Below are 17,500 nucleotides of genomic sequence, written 5' to 3'. Positions count from 1 at the left end.
TACATCGCCCGCATTTATGTCGGCTGCCGATCAATGGAGACAAATGCTTACTTGAATTCTTGTAAGTTCTTGGTAAAATACTTAGTTTTGCCGCTTATCGCATAGAGATCGGTGGCCTCCGAAATAAATTTCATGCAAAGTTAACTCTTGATCTAACAGCTTTGCTCTTTTGCAATCTTTATTAATAACATTCGTCTTGCCATGACCAGGCATCAACGCCCGCTGCTTTCAGAAGCCTCTCTTCCCAAGTAGCTTAGCGAGAGGAGGAGGCGGCTGAAATTCAGGCTATGTCCATATATGCAAATATATTTTTTAAAAGATGTAGATCGTCTTAACTGCTTGCCCTCCCCACTAAAAACGATGTTGATGCATGGCTGGGTAAATTTCGCCTCTTCTGGAACAACGTTGTTTTGGGTGGATGGGAGGGAGAGAGGCAATGTTGTTCTTCTTTACGAGTTGTTGTCCAAAAAGTTTGAAAAATGTAAAACGTCTTGATTCTTTTGTCCAAAATAGATCCTTCTCCACAATGGCGGCAACGGATTCAGTGAATGAGTTAAAATTGAACTGAATGAACAACTGAACAACTCATGCCATATATGTGTGAAGGAAAGGAGGGGTTGGTCAATAGAAGGGATGCACAGCTGTCTAGTTCTTTGTAAGACCCCCTAAAAAACCAAGCCCCTGTTTTTTAAACTATACCCTCAGAAATTGAAAAATCCCTTTTTTAGACATTTTATTTAAAAAACCAGTATTAAAAAAAATGAAATGGTTTTAAAAAACTTCAAACCAAAAACAAAACCAACTACAACCAATACACCATACCCCCAATCAAACAAACGTCTTTAAATTTCTCATTTTTCAACTTACATTTTCTCAGCTGGTAGTACACCTGATATGCTGAAACTCTGCAAGGTTACTAAAGTAAAGGTGTTCTTTGTATTTCTGATATAAGTTTTTAATTTTAACTTATTTGAATTTTCGGCTGCCATTTTGGAGAAGAGTCTATTGTAGAATGGATTTAATGGCTAAAGTTATGCGTGATCGTTCATTTTTTGTTTTTGTTTTTAGTTTCAAACAACAGTTTCGAATTTGACTTTAACAAAGATGGTGCCGTAGTTTAGAGTTTGACAACATTTCATCAGTTCACCATGTGGTACGATTATAGGATAAGAAGAAACAGCGATGTTATTTACTGCACAGGGCCTCGAGTTCCAAGCCTGTTCCGGCTGGTTTCCAACGATGGTTGTGGTGAAGTTTTCCATGTCATCTTGTTGATTATTGATTAAGCTAAACGTTACCTGTTTATGAAAAGGCCATTTCAAGCTCGAGTCATAGTCGCCTTTCATTATAATTAAATAAAAGGACCAATGAGGGATTCCCGAAAAGGAGACACCATTCGGAAGCAAACACAATCTAACTTGATAGCCACATTCACCGGTATAAAATGGCTCGCTCTCTATCTTAAATGCGTATCCGCTTGTAAGTTGTTGTACGATATTATGGAAGCCATTAATGTTCCACTTGTATATAAACGGCTTATTTTCAATCTTATAGATCCTCTCTTCAAGTTTCTTCGTGGTCTCCTTAAGGTCCTTGACATGCTTTTTAGTACTTAGAAGCTCCTCCGTTGTGTTCTTCAGCGTCGTATAAGCCCATCGCAACTCATCTTCCTGGCTTCTCGGCTTTTTACAGACCAAGGAAAGATGCCTTTGCGTTGCCAAGTGAAGATGTGCTTCAATTTCAGTTTGCGGAACCTTCATTAAAAATAAAAGGAAAAGGTTTCACATTCGATTGAGATGAAATGTGCTTAGGGGGGGGGGGGGGGGTGCTTAAGGGATGAAATGTACTTAGGGGGTTTACATGGTACATTTTCCTCCCCTTAATTCCGTTTCCACTGAGGCCCCCTTACCCATTTCAGTCAACTGAGAGCCTAATTTCATACCTCTTTTTCTAAGGCCGAAGTGTAACTGAATATGGAACGACAACGGTGACAAAAGCGTTAAAAAAATAAAATATGGGCTGTATCAGTGAATATGTGCTGTAATGTGTGATAAATGGGTTGAAAAATACACAAATGTGGTTCATAGTGAGCAAAACATGGGCTTCTTGAAACTCGATATATATGTTGTTGCAGCGTCAAATATATAGGTCGAAATGATCGATTTCTTCGATCTTCGGAAAATCATCTTAACACGCAGCCGCGCGCGTGACGTGAGACAAGTAGAGGAAGCTTTCGCCATTTGGGATTGATCATAGCAGAAACCCATAAGGGTTGAAACGTGTAACGCGCATTCACAGCTTCCGAATATTCAGTGCGAACTGATTGGTTGAATGTTTCAGTGCTAAGTACCATATTTGGAAACCACTCGCTCTTGTTGTTCCAAATATGGTACTCAGCAAATTGAATATTCAGGAGCTTGTTTCCCAGCACACAAGGGGCCGTTACACGTTTCAACCCTTATGGGTTTCTGATCATAGTCAATGCTTATCTCGATCACTTTTTCGACGGGATTCTCGGCTATTATTTTCCAGGCTCGTCGGCTTATACAACACGCTGAGTTTGAGGTCATCACGCGAATTCATAGAGGCTCGGAGATGCTCTTTATTTGCTAAATTATCTTGTTAGTCGAGCTTGTTGTGCAACAAATCCCCTTGATTTCGATAGACATAACGATGTTTACTCTCTTATTACAGTGTTGCGATCACTCTAAGAGACATATACACGTAATATTTCTGCCAATGATTCAAGAGAGGATCAAAGAGAAGCATTTTGCTATCGACTGGAAACTCTGCGTGGTCGTTGGAGACCGAGGTTTTTTATCACCGGTACTGACAATCGAATTATGGGGAGTTTAAGAAACGACGACGGCTACGGCAACGACAACGCCAAGAAGCAATAATATTTAACAATTATTCGCCTCAGGCTCAGTGATTATCGGTGAATATTCACTTACAGTGGCAAAACGACTACTGGCAGCCATTTTGTCCGTCGAGGTGATTATCGGCTGATAATCCGAGATAGCGAGCCAATGAGAGCGCGCGATTTTGTATGATCACCTGTGTATTTATATACTAATATTGGTTAATAGAACCAAGTTGAACATGATCGTGCTGCACGTGCGGCACGTATTTGTGAACATTTCTTTCCCGTACTCGTCAAAACTACTACGTGAAATGACCAAATCACAACGTGGACGAACTAAAGTGATTCTTTCAGTCTCACTCTTTAATTCAAATCCGTCCGTACTAATCCTGTTATAGGACACTTCGCCCAATATTGTATAATATGAACAAAGTGGAATAATCCTGAAATACTTACAATAGCTCAAACTTATATTTTGAAATGAAGTTTTCGTCGCCGTAGCCGCCGTGGTTTCTTAAACTCCCTATTGAGGGATTAGCTACCGACAAAAGTCTACTGAGCAATTCTTGTTCGCTCAGAGAGCGAACGATCGAGTGTCCTGTGATCGCAAGGCCTCTCTATTTTAAAGTTAACTACTCCCTTCCCCTAGGGACCGTATCATCTGAGCGATGCGGTAGAAGGATCACCTCCTTCAAAACAGCATTTGACCCGTTGTTTGTTGTCATTGTTGAAGTAACTCATGGGCGTAGCCAGGATTAGGGGGGGTCACACTGTGTCAAACAGAGGGTACTCGCATTTTCGCAACCTGAATATTGTAGGTTGTTTGAGTAAAAAACGGCTTACAAAAGGGGGGTCATGGGCACTCCCGTAGCGCCGAGTTGGCTATAACCAGTCTCATATCCAACAAGCGCGAATGGAATAATTGTTTTATTAAATTCCTTCAACTCCAAAAATTTGGAAGTATGAAATACGAGCGGAAAAAGCGAGGAAATCCGAGCGAAATCGAAAAATCTTGATGAGAACTGATGCGATGTTGTGTAATACCTTGTTGTCAGACAGACGCAGGCTCATTACAAAAAAACTTCTTGCCTTTTCGCGTACTTCTAAACGTCGGAATTGATCCAAACTTTCAAAAAAAAAAGTTTTTTTTCTCCTTTTTGGCTTTATTCAAAGAGAAATTTGGCATTCCGACGAAAACATTTTTTAGTTTAGCAACGCTTAACGCAATCATTTACCATATAAGGTCAAACCAAGGTATATGAGCTGATAACCGAGATTGAGTGAACCAATCAGAGCACGCGAAATGCATTATCCGAGGTTGAGAATTTAATAATAGCTAATATACCTTGGTTTGACCTTATATGGTAAACGATTGCGTTAAGCGTTGTTAAAGTAAACATATTTTCGCCGGAAAGCGAAATTTCTCTTTGAATAAAGTCAAAAAAAAAATTTTTTTTGTAGAAAGCTTGGATCAATTCCGACGTTTAGAAGCACGCGAAAAGGCAAGAAATGTTTTTGTGATGAGCCTGCGTCTGTCTGACCACAAGGTATTACACAACATCTCATCAGTTCTCATCAAGTTTTTTCGATTTCGCTCGGATTTGCTCACTTTTCTCGCTCGTATTTCGTACTTCCAAATTTTTGGAGTTTAAGGAATTTAATAAAACAATTATTCCATTCGCGCTTGTTGGATATGAGACTGGTTATAGCCAACTCGGCGCGTTTGCCATCTCATATCCAACGCGTACTTATGGAATAATTGTTAAATATATTTGATGCTGCAACAACATGTATATCGAGTTTCAAGAAGCCCATGTTTTTCTTACTATAAACAATATTTGAGTATAAGTTTCAACCCATTTAGAACACGTTACAGCCGTATTCAGTGGTACAACCTATATTTTATTTTTGGACACTTTTGTCACCCTTGTCGTTCCATAACTGTAGGCCGGCGGCATTGGTATAATGAAGTAATTGCGCGTGCGTGAGAGGAGGTGGCCACAAATCAACGAAAACATGTGGAGTTCACCTTGCCACGAAAGCTCTTACTCTTTACATGCAAAACAGTGCACATTGGTATAAGCACATCTCCTAATACACTTCAAACGTTTAACTTGTAGAGGATAAAAAGTAACGGGAGTCATTTTTTTCAACCACAACAGATTTCAGTATCTGGTGTCACGCAAATGACAATTCGGAAATTCAAAATGCTGTATTTTCAAAAACAAAAACGTTACGGAACTGGTAAGTGGTAAAAAGATTTATATGTCGATCATCTTCAACCGCGCATAGATAAAAATCCAGAAGAAATCGAGATTTTGAGTTTAGAGTTTGAAAATAGCGGGAAATGGAAAGGTTTTTCAACAGCCAATCAAATGTGGCCTTTTTTGGATTTGACCAGGCTCTCTCTTTTCCGACCGCTGGTCAAGGGGACGAGATTGGTGGTCGAGCAACTTCGGAAGGCAAAGAAATGTACCCAAATGAAAACCGCTTTTGCAGAGCAAGCAGAAATATTGTTTTTTGTCATTAAATAGACAGGTTCGTTTCGTTCTCGTGGTGGTCGCCGTGATTGTTTAAGTTCTATAGTATGTGGCTTCCACGTTGGCATGATTGGTGGACGAAATCAACAGATCTCTCATTGGCTTCCTTTCTTCGTTCACCAGCTTTTTTTACATTACATAATTCAATTGAGACTGGTTGCCGTCGCATTAGAGAGTTAACGCTGGGGTCGCGGTCACACTTGAAAGAAACACAGTAACACGGTAGTCTATATTAGAGTCAACTCTATGCTTTTTTAATCCCTAGGGGTACACTGAACAATAGAACTTGATGTAACTGTCACCTCAGTCTGAAGATAATGAATGCAAACCACTTATAAAAAACTGGATTCCCTTTTCTTTAGATCCTCATCTTTTAACGTAACCACGAATAAACAGCTCTCTCTTCTAGGTGAACTTTAGGGAATGCATTTTGGAATGATTGTGTTTCGTTTTTATGCCTGTGAACGAGTAAAGGTTACAAATATGCAGGCTCCCTGAAATTACCTTTTTGGTGCAGCCCATCTCGGTGTAGGGGCAGGGAATTGGTCGCAGAGAACAGTGATCCGCAGTGTGCGATGAAATCTGTGGAACGAATTAAAATTTATTATTACACGAGCGTGCATTTAATCGAAAAGTATCACATCCTACCTTCCTAATCACAGCTGATTTAGTTTTTTTTTTCAGAAGTTAGTTCACAAGATCTACTGGCTTCAGTTTGGACGTATACTTTTTAGTCATTTTGCATACAAGGCTTTTAATATGTATTTATGGGGTTTGCGGTCATCTCGAATAAGGAGCCTGGAGGATTTGCCCTCACTGAACCAGATCGCTTAAATTAAGTCATCAAGCGCTAAAAACTGTCACGCTTAAAGAATGAAGAACTGGATGCTTGATGGCTAACTGACGGGTAGCGACACTTTCTGACAGGGAAATGACTAGTATTCATTATTAGCGGTTTTCGGTTGAGTTTCAGAGTTAATTTGAGGCTGCTAAAAAATCCGACATCAAAGCTTTAGCCAATCGGAGGAAAACCAATTATAACAAGCTCGCTCGCGTTTTTCCTGCGCTTGGAGCCGGCCTCTTGCACTTTGCTCTGCGTTATGATTGGTCCACACTGTTATATTCCCCTGTTGTGATTGGCGAAAGGGTCTGGCTTCACAACACTAAAGTGAACTTGCAAGCAACTGGTATAAGGATTAAATTCTAAAATCAAACCTCCTCTCTGGGGACGAGTTCTCCACAACCATTTGGACAGTTGACTGGAAGTCTTCTACACTCATTAAAGTGAGCCTAAAATGCATAAGCTTTCGTTAGATTGCGACTTTGAAGTCTCTGGAGATTTTCTTTCAGTTCCACTAGGGAACACAAACCGGTTAACTGAACATGTGACCCACCAAACTACAAGGCTGGAGGTCATTAATTTATAACTCCAGCAGGACGAACGCTCAGCTGATTTTTAAATAACTGAGGAGTAAGTGCTGCCCTTGTAGTGAAGCAAACGGTTCAACTCTGATGTCTTATGAAATAAAAGAAGGCTGAACTTAACCCCTTGTCTTACAACCCTCGCTCATGAATTTCTCTGGGAAGTTAAGGAACTTCAAACACTGTTAGCAAAAAGTAGGGCAAGAAGTTCCCGTTGTAGTGGACAAGACCGCGCTTTTCGACAAATTCAGTCAAAAAAATCATCTTGCGGTATTGTTATTTGAGGACGCCAGGAGCACGGAATTGCTATCTTTTTCGAAATCGACTTATTAATTTTCACTTCACCAGGCAAATCACTGGAGAAAATATTGAAAATAAATCCACGGCATTTTAACCTGTCACTCAAACGATAAAGTTCTTTTCTTTCTGAAGGTCGTGTAGTCCTGTTCCGGGACTCCCTCTTACCCGGCCCTGATAATTGGCCTGGAACCCAGGCGGGAAAAGAGAGAATCCTGTATTACTTGCAAGCGCATGCTCGGAACGACGCTATTATTTTCCCCCAAAACTGGGGGAAAAACCATATTTGGAAAGAGAGTCCTATTTATGTTGCCAAGTTTCCGGAGGCATTTGATTTTGCATTTGAGAAATGTCAGTTTAACTTTGTGCCCAAGGCGGAAAAACTTCAAGCTATCCATGCAGTCGTTATATCGGTAATGATGTTTTTGTTCAAGAAGCAACAGGAGTTGGCAAGTCTGTTTGTTACGTTGAAGTTCCTTATGTTTGTGATTTTCTTCGATCCGAGTGCGATGTTACAATGTAGTTCTAAATCAGTCCTTCTAATCGTGAGTCCCTTAAAAGCACTTATGGAAGATCAGATTTATGACATACGAAAGTGTGGAATTTCGCGCCTGAAACTTCATGGTGAATTCCCAACTGAACATGATTTTGGCGCAGACAAATATCAAAATTTTGATATGCTCTCCCGAGAGTCTTTACTAAGAATCCGTGCGAGAACAGCTGCTGAAATTGCAAAAAAATATCGTACGCATGGCTGTTAACGAGGCCTACCGTGTGTTACAGTTGTAAGTATAAAACTGTTGGTTGTGGATGTGAATCGCTCAGCAATTACTAATAAATCTCCTGCTGGAACTCTTGTTTATTGATCATTACTTCTCTCGATCTATAATTTCTAGTTATATGATGACCCCACTGATCCAGTGTATTGATATTTGAGGTGCACAGTAATTATTGAAACTGTGATTCCATTTTGTCTTAGGAGTTTAGTTTGGATACCCTATGTAATTATATAAAACATCAGAACCAGATTGATCAGAATCAGTTTCTGGCCCACCATACAAATATTGACCATTGGAAATTTTTTCGACCAATTTTGTCATCCACCTCTTCAATTCTCCCATGTCAAGACACTCCAAGAGGTTTTCAGGGTGGTTAGGAAATAAAGAGTGACATCGTGCTGGAATTTTACTAAACACATCTCGCTGGGACAATTCCCTGAACATGATTTCAACATCATCAGCAGAGCTCATTATGCTGTGTCCTTTAGATTGGGGAGGGACACCTAAGACTGTCAATATTTGTTAAAATAGTTTGTCCCTTTGATTGTGAATGACAATATCTCAGTGCACTTGTTTCATTTAGATTATTTTGAAGCCTTGCAAAGTGCATGGTCTTTAATATCTCGAACCTCGTGCCCAACCCTCTGATCTATTGGAATGCATCCACCTGCCTTTCCAGTGTCATTGAAGTACTTGCCCCATTTTAACTTTGCATATTTTTCAAATAATCACTCATGTGATTATCCTAGAACAATTATTTACCAATTTTCACCTAACCTTTGGTGAATAATTGTTAATTATTGACTTCAAATAGTACTCAATCTATCAAACAGGATATCCATTCAGTTGCAATTTTCCAACTGATAATTTTTTACACCTAAGTTAAGCATATTGTTAATATCATTAACACTTCAGCTTTCAATAAATATGAAATACTCTTAACTTGAAGCTCTAAAATATTGACAGTCTAGATAATACATGGTTAAACTACTGACATAGTAACACTGGTTTCCACTTTTCAGTAATAATAATAATCCTCCCAGTGTTGCTCTTGTGACGCCACTCAGTCCTTTGTCCTTGAGTGGCTTTGTAGCTCAAGTGGTAGATCTCATTGAACCACCTGAATTTTTTAGGTGTCTGTAAACAACAATAATTTGCTTAATTGTCCAGATAAGTGTGAAGATCACTTCTCTCTTTTGGCTAAAACCAACAATTCAAATATACACTCATTTCATTTATCACTGACAACTCTGTTCTCCAATTTTCAAGTTATATCTTTCTTCCTTGATTGAAAATTATGTTTTTACAAACTGTGCAGTAAGATTTTCATGATAAGTAAATAAACATTATATTTGTATAGAATGTATATTTTAAAAATGTCAACATCATGGGCTAGTGCTTTGGGCCATCCAGTTTATATTTTATCCATTCATTTATCCAGCTACGACTATTTATTTCTTTAGTGTGCATTGCTCAATGATGTTAGAAAGATAAAAAAGTTCTTAATAAATAATATAAATACAATACATGTATTTATTTCATCTTTTTGTGCACAATCAAGTCTTACTATACAGTACATGTGATTTTTTATGTGCAAGGAATGACACCAAAAAAGGTCAATTTAATATTTTGTCCCCTCTAAACAGCCATATTGTGGTATACTTTCTCTTTGATATTTCCATGTTTTTTGCAGTTTATACTACAAGTTGCCCTACACCAAGAATAAAGTAAAATATAAATGTAATGAACAAACAATGGTGCATAATGTTCCATCATGCAAAATTAATGTATACCAATTAATTCATTGACAATGTTGAAACCAAGTTTCAATATGGGGACATTATTGATATGATAGCTAAATGAAGAAATTTTTAAAAAAATAGTTGTTTAATACTGGTTCACTAACTGATACAGTAATATTACTGATGTATTTACTTTAAATCCTGAATAATTGATGTGCCAATAGCATTTAAGATCAGCGGCTGTACATTCAGAGCATTTCCTCCAGATTAAGATAAATTCACATTATATTCTCTGCAGTGAATATGAATGAGCATGGAATGTTAACATCAAATACTGCAAGTAGTTAACGTGCCCCTGTGATAAAAAAAACCAATTCCTTTTTTCCTTCAGATTTTGAAAGTGTGTTTGCTTAACACCTGACTGGCAAAATTTTGAGCTTTGATTTTTATCCAAAGGCCGTTTACTTTGAGTGTAAGTTTTGGATTTCACAGTCCGCCATTACTCACATTCAAAACTGACCGATTGGACCTCAGACGGTTGGATCCAGGGAAAAGTGACGTCAGAGGCTCACTAGCTTAAAATTTCAGCGTGTGAACGCAGCTTATTATATATGCAAAGCGTGAGTTTAAAATTCTGAAAGCCCAAAACCCCGTGCTGCATATTAATTCTGCGGCGTACACATGTATTGCATTCTTAAACTAGTGAGGCTTTGATGTCATTTTCTCCTCGATCCAGCTCTCTGACAAGAACATAATGTTAGTAATGGCGGACCATTAAATAGGAAAATTACAGTTAAAATAAAGAGGTGTCTTTTTGAAATCAAGGCTTAAAACGTGGGTCACTTAGTGTTTTGTTAACATAGTTTTAAAATCCAAAGAAAAATATGAATTGATTTTTTGGTCAGAGGGGCACTTTAATAATATCCTGTCAGTGTCATATCAACAAAAATCTGCTTCGCCTTGAATTTGAAATGACACTGCCCTTCTTAATTTAAAAATTACACAGAAGACAAGCCCTCTGCCCTGGTTTATATATTTCCAGACATCACACATTAAAATGCACATTTTAAAATTTGCATACATTAAATCAAAAGAGGGTCAAGCGCAATTTTTACCTACGCAATTAAAACCAATTCACAAAACTTCACTCCAGTACAACCTGAAACCTCTATGGCGGTAATCACCGCATCATTCTTTACTTTTACTAATGTATAGATTTCTTGAAAACATTATCGTTACCGTACTTTTCAACAATAATTTGCTGGTAGCATAAATAAGACTTGAACTTCGAGTCACAATTAATCAAGGATAAAATAGGGAAAGATAGTGTTTACATCACCTATTGTCATTAATGTGCCAACCAGAGCCTCACTGGCTGTTCTTGTGGTTGGCACATTTCAATAACAAAAGCAATGTTCATAAACAGATATCTTCCCTATTATCCAATAAAGTAATAAGTTCTTATGCACTACCGGTAATTGATCCCTTTTAGCAATTTTTTTAAAAATCAAGTATACCCTTATGATTACTATGTAATTATGAATATTATTTCGGTTTCATTGAATAAAAGAACGTTAAATGTTTAAGTTAGTATACTACATGCCTTGAGAGTGTTCGCATATGCAAGTCAAATAAACGCAGTGAACTAAGCAAGAATTCACCTTTCGTCTCACAGTAGACGGAATTCCGCCCGACGTATCTGTCGCGATAATATTGAAAACAAATGTTCTTTAAGAGAATGCAAAACATCTGATAATGCTAAACGATGACTCAACACATACCTCGAGCTTAATTCTAGATCTTCCATTGATTCGCTGTACGAGCATTCGAATTCTACTTAGATTGAATCGAAGCCCTCGAGATCGAGAATTTCGCTTAACCTCGTTGTAACATTTTCTGCAGGTAGCACACTCTTCCCAACGAAGGACTTTGATCGGGTTTTCACACTTGGTGCATTTGCTGTCATACATCCACTTACATGGAGAAATAAAAGCTGTGAACTTGTAATATTGAGCTTACTCTAAAAGAGCGTTGCTTCCCCCAGCAAACTAAAAGGATTGCTTACAAAAGCGTGAATAAAGAGAAAAATTCCGCCATTTGAGGTTAAAGAGACCGCCTTCAAGGTATAAAACGAAAGATGGAAGAAGCACAAAGTTGAAATCATCGCTTCGAACGCCATCTTTGTTTACATCAAAGCGCGCGGTTTGGAAACTGGATGCTACAATTTTCAACAGCCAATCAAACAAAAGTCTCCTTTGTTAAAATTTTTGCAATCTGATTAGCTCGTTCTGAGCATGCGCTTGCAAGTGATACAGGACTCTCTCTTTTCCCGCCTGGGTTCCAGGCCCATTTTCAGGGCGGGGTAAGAGGGAGTCCCGGAACAGGACTAAAGGTCGTGCGACACGCAAAGGCAAAGAAGCGGTCATGTTGAAACAAGCATAGATTTGATGGGAGGTAACCGAGATTGTGGAGCCTAGTCGCTGCGAGGCCAATCATCATGAAGGCGAGGTTACAGTTAGCCCTAACACCAACCTCTTTTGATCTTAGTTCGCCAGTCCATTGACAACCTCTTGGACACTTGATAATGAAGGAACGGACCTTCCTTTCCGTTGCTTTGTCGAAGAAAATATCCTTGAATAAAAACAACGCAACTGAAGTGAAGAAAAGCTGTTTTTTCTGCTTTTACCCATTTTACTCAAGGGGAACAAAAGGGAGCTACAGGAAATCTCGCGTTATTGGACGATTTTCTTTGATTTGGCTTGTACAAGTTCGTAAGGGGCTTTCCGTTGCCCTCATTTTTAAAATAAATATAACTAAGTAAAGATGAATGGTAAAAAAGGAATTCAGAACGACGTTTCGACCGCGTTTCGGTCATTGTAAAAATAAAAGATATAATTAATGAAGTAAAATATGTAAGAAAAAGTATGAATACACTCTTTTTTTTTTAATAAGAATGTTGTTTTTCCGGCCCAGGCTGAATATTCTTATTTTTCTGCCGATTTTAGGCTGAAAATATTCTTGTACTTAATTTATAGCTTATGACATTTCCGTTTTAGAATTTATTGGGGTATCAATTACAAGTGTTTGGTATCTACAGTAGATCTGTATCGCTTTACAAGTGCTCCATCGCTTCGCTTTAGCTAGTGCAGGTTTTTTCGTTTTGTTGGCTAGTTTCGCCGTTCAGAGAAAGGAACAATTTTATACGGTGAAGTTGAAAACATAAAATTGTCATTGTATTTTACACATGTTTCAATACACAAAATTATATCTATCCTTTTCACAATCTCAGCCTCGGCTTTATTCTTAAAATATTCTTAAAATTTCGCAAATTTCAGCCTTGATATTCTTATAAAATATATTCTTTAAAAAAAAAAGGGTGTATGTACTTCTACAACGGAATTGGTGTTAAAACAATAGAAGACAATAAAAGCAAGCAAAAAATTTAGTCAATTAAAAATTTTCGAGCGAACAGAGTCAGATTGTACATAGAGGCTCAATGTGGTCTAATAAAAAAACATTTCACACCCGAGAAAGTCAAACCGGCTTTACATTCGATCTCGTGACTAACAAATACAGGCTAGAAGCTGGATGGTAACAGATGCGAAATTCACCTTTATCACTCGGCGGCCATTTTGGAGTCCGTGGGGAATAAAGACTTTGTCTTTGCATTGTCTTTGCATTGTCTTTGCCCGTCCAGCCTCATACTGAATGAGAGGTTCGACGGGCAAAATCTTTGGTTTGGACATTGAATGATATGGAGCCGCTGGTTGTAAACCAACAGTGTCTTGTGTACCATTTTAAATGTGCCCTGTATTGGCCGATACACACCTTCGTTTACACCAACGCATCGAGAACACAACAACCGGTCCTCCTAATTAGAAATGCATTTCCGCGTGAAGCATGGCTTAATTAACCCAAAAGGATCTTAATCAGGAATTTTACTGTCTAATCAACAACACGGTATCCTTTCCGTATAAATCAAGAAGAGGTAACACAGCGTAAAAATTTGTCACCCGCTGAGCCAAACCTCTTACATTAATTCCCCTTAAAGTGACAACTACATCTAAATCCAGTCACGTAGTCTTAATATTTTTCACTAGCCGCTTAACGCAACAAACTTACTTTGTTTCGTCTGAGGAAGTTTTGGTCGAGAGGACAACTGAGCAGCTGTCCATCGCCCTCCTGCCTGTTTATTGAATAAATCATAACCTCAAATAAGTATATCATATTTTGTAATCAAGTCCCCCGTGGTTGGAGAGGCCGGTTTAAAGGCCCAAAGATGATAAGGAAGAGTAACCGCAGATCCTGGGTTACTCTAGCGGTCACATTTCTTGTTTTGCCCGAAGTAATAAAATATCTGAGCAGAGAGCCGAGTGGCAAAATGTCATCTCTGTTAAGTCTCCTTACGGTAAACTGTCGTCTGCAAAAGTGCTAAGAGCATAAAAATAGTTAAAACTATTGCTGATCACTGCCATTTTTGAGATTGTTTAAAGTGCTTTATTTTCCCAACAAGTGTTTTTTTCTTTTCCGAGGGAGACATTGAGTCAGCACTTTGATCTTATTTAAATGTAATCAGTTGTCTTCGGCCACTCGGTGCTGTACCGAATTTGTGGTGTTTTTTTCCTTGCAGGTTAACAATGTGTCTTTCTTATGTGGTACCTTCATGCCCAGTATTCAGTTGGCAAGGGGCCTTTTTGAATACACGATAACTTCAGCCTAAATGTGAAAATTCGCTGGTTTTCTATCTGCGGAAGACGCTATCCTGCGTTTGTATCCCGACGCGACCAACACAACATAGTGCCCTCAGTTACCTCGTCAAGTGTCTTTCAAGGCACACTTCGCAAAATCTGTGGCCACAGATTCTGGTTTGCACCGGCACTTTCAACGGTAGATGACAAATTGGACAAAGCCAGTCGTGTTCAATATCATCCACAAACTCTTCGTCGTATCCTCCAAAGACTCCAAATGCACCACTCCCTTGCTGTTCTGCCATGCTCTGATGTTCCATAATTATGGTTCATTCTGGAACCCTTGCGTCTGATCACATGATATGCCTCCGCGCCGGGGCGTAACAGACAGACGTGACGGAAATAAGCTCTCGTTTCGTTCAAGATTAATTTGCTTCAGCATAAACATGCAAAGATAAAACTGAAAAACCAACGTTTCAGCATCTTCATCACGTCATTTTCAAGGTGGTTAAGTAACAAATTAGGCGATGTGAATATTAATAACAGTTTCAAGTGTGTTATTATGCAGATTTAGAGACTTGAGACTGTTATTAATATTCACATCACATATTTTGTTCGTTCCCTTAAAATAGTAGGGAGTTAAAACAAGAACAATGGCAACGAAAACGTCACTCCAAAATATAACTTAGCCGCTTTTGCAGGTATTTCTCGATTATTCCGTCTTGTCCACCTTGTACAATACCGGCGAACTATCCCCGCAAGGCAAGGGGGGGGGGGGGGGGTACTTTAGGAATTTCTGGGTGGGGATGTGCCGCTGGGACCCTGGAACCCTTAGCCTATACCAGAGCTACAATAGTTCAGCTGAATTTTGCTACCCTATACTAGAGTAAACTCCCACCGATTTCCGTCTAAATACCCTATTCTAGACCCAAACGCTCTGATTTATATACCCTATGCTAGAGTAAACTGCTTGAAAACCATACCCTTCACAGCGGCACATACCTCTATAGCCCATATATGGCAGTTAACCCCCCCACCCCCCCCCCCCCCCCCGGGGGAACTATCCTGCAATTGAATGGGTACGAACGGTTTTAAAGTAAAAATAGATTAATGAATGTTTTATTGTTAGGCTCCGTTAAAATAGTCTCCCACGCGGACACTCTTAGGGCTTCGTCACGAGTTTCTTCCCCACGAGCGCCTGCTGAAACGAGCCGGAATTTACGTTGACCAATCACAACGGACTTCCAGATTCTGGAAGTGCACGTTATACCCTGAGAAAGTTTGCTTACAGTTACTGCAAGAAAATGGGCTTCGTGTGTTGGGCATTTAAAATCGCTGACTTAAGGAGGCTCGAAATAGTTTCTCCTTTTTTCAAACAAATAAACATATTCTGTCCTTAGATACAGTTACGGTAATCATATCAAGACAAAATTTGGTCAGGTTTTTATTACCCATCATAGATTTCTCACATTACATTTTCCTCCAAAATAACGTTACAATGGCAACGATATAAGGCATTTCTTTTTTTAAAGAACGGGACGGTGGAATCTTCCCATTCAGCGTTACCAGATAATGTTAGAAAGAATTTCTAAAATATTTAAAATTCAACAAAATCTGCAGGTTAGTTTTTCAGAAAAGTAAGTTCTTTTGAATTGTCTCTAATTTTTTTTTTTCACCTGCAGAATGTTTTTAAATTTAAAAGACAAACGGTGTAAATTAATCTAAGCTAACAAGTAAAAATGAAAAAAATTCACCGTCCGGAAGCAGAGATATAAACGAGTAAAGCTGCAAAATCAGGAAAAATGAGGGGGTTACAAGATCGGCATTTACGCATGCGTCACCCGTTCATTCGAGTGCACGCGCGAGTGAAGCTACAGGCCAACACAAACGGATTTAAGTGACCATTAAACGGTGTGTGTACAATTTTCGTAGTTTTCGTGAATAGGAGATGTCTATTTATATTCTATATGTATAGGAATCAGAAGAAAGGTGACCGATATTAGCGGTATTTGTTTATTTCTGGTTACCCGTTTTGAATCATAGAATTGCGTGTGTGGCTTACGCGCGCGAAGGGCTAGTCTAAAAATAAACCTACTTGTGAAAACGCCATTTCACAGACGCTGTATGGAAGTTGCAAGCTCCAGATGGGCTCCTGATTGTAACAAGCATGGAATGGAGGCTAATTCGTGGGAATTTTTTCCAGGTGAAAATTCTTTCCCAACCATGAGTCCAACCACAGAAATACAACCTGCCCCCACTTGTTCAAAGGCCAGATAATTTTATCCGATAGATAAGTCACTTTATTATATTGCTCAGATAGTAAGCACGCTGTGATTGGCTAAATTAGCGGGCCATATTCTATACTACGGTCCGCTAAATTTGAAATTTCGATAAAACATTCTCTAGCATGCTTTTCATGCATGTCTTTTCTGTTGCATAGACATGTAAAAATGTGTGAATCTTGCAAGCAATTATTTTAAAAAACCAAGAAGTTTTACCGTTTTTCAGGTCTTTATGGCAGTAACCTGCGATCAGGCCCATTTTTAGCTTCGCTCATATGTTCTCTTATGTCGTCGCTCGCTAAACTCCACCGTCGAACCACGCGAAACTAAAATAGTGCCTGATCTCAGGTTATTATGGCGGTTTAACCTTCCGCTTGACTTCAACTAGTTCCCTTTCCTGCACGGCTGATTACCACGGAGATATAATAATTATCTTACTAACCTCGTTTTCTCGGTCCGTACTGTAAATACCGGCCCTTATTTTCCCCCTTAGATTTATTGCCCGCGTGCGAAAAACGCGGGCCGTAATTTACAGTAAGGCCTTTGAACACGGTTAGTAAGAGATATATCCAGCAGTTTCAATTTGTGCAAAGATTTAAGTATTTGCTCACGTAACTTTGATTAATACTCTAAGCACATCCAAGTAAAGGCGTGTTAAAAAACCATTGTCAACATTAAACGCAAAGTATATTTATTTTATACTCTGGATAGCGACTCATCCACTGGATAAATTTATCCCGCCTTTGAACAATTGGGCCATGGCCAATTAGCAATGCACTTGTGCTGTCACAAAAGTTAAGTCCTGTTTGCTTAACAAAATGAACATACTTTGTCTCGTGTCAGGAAGTTTTGGTCCAGCGGACAAGTGAGCTCTTGTCCATCGGCCT

The 17,500-nt window shown here is 38.9% G+C and overlaps 1 protein-coding gene across 2 annotated transcripts in view; it reads right to left on the bottom strand.

Annotated features, from left to right (window-relative positions):
- Positions 1–841: 841 nt before the first annotated feature.
- The window catches only part of LOC138015079 (TNF receptor-associated factor 6-like), a 29,070-nt gene continuing 12,411 nt past the window's right edge, over positions 842–17,500 (bottom strand). The window contains exons 1-4 of one of the 2 annotated variants that reach the window (XM_068861992.1): positions 11,425–11,913; positions 6,619–6,693; positions 5,908–5,985; positions 842–1,754 (exon numbers count right to left, since the gene is read on the bottom strand). In XM_068861992.1, the coding sequence (XP_068718093.1) occupies positions 1,071–1,754; positions 5,908–5,985; positions 6,619–6,693; positions 11,425–11,613 (1,026 nt within the window). In that variant the 5' untranslated portion in view covers positions 11,614–11,913 and the 3' untranslated portion in view covers positions 842–1,070. Of the gene's footprint in view, positions 1,755–5,907; positions 5,986–6,618; positions 6,694–11,424; positions 11,914–17,500 lie in introns of those variants that run through there. The other variant, XM_068861990.1, reaches the window with a different exon arrangement.

The sequence above is a fragment of the Montipora capricornis genome, chromosome 9, assembly GCF_036669925.1.
Source record: "Montipora capricornis isolate CH-2021 chromosome 9, ASM3666992v2, whole genome shotgun sequence".
NCBI lineage: Eukaryota > Metazoa > Cnidaria > Anthozoa > Scleractinia > Acroporidae > Montipora > Montipora capricornis.
The sequence above is the reverse complement of the archived record's forward strand: the minus strand, read 5'-3'. Positions and strand labels throughout refer to the sequence as shown.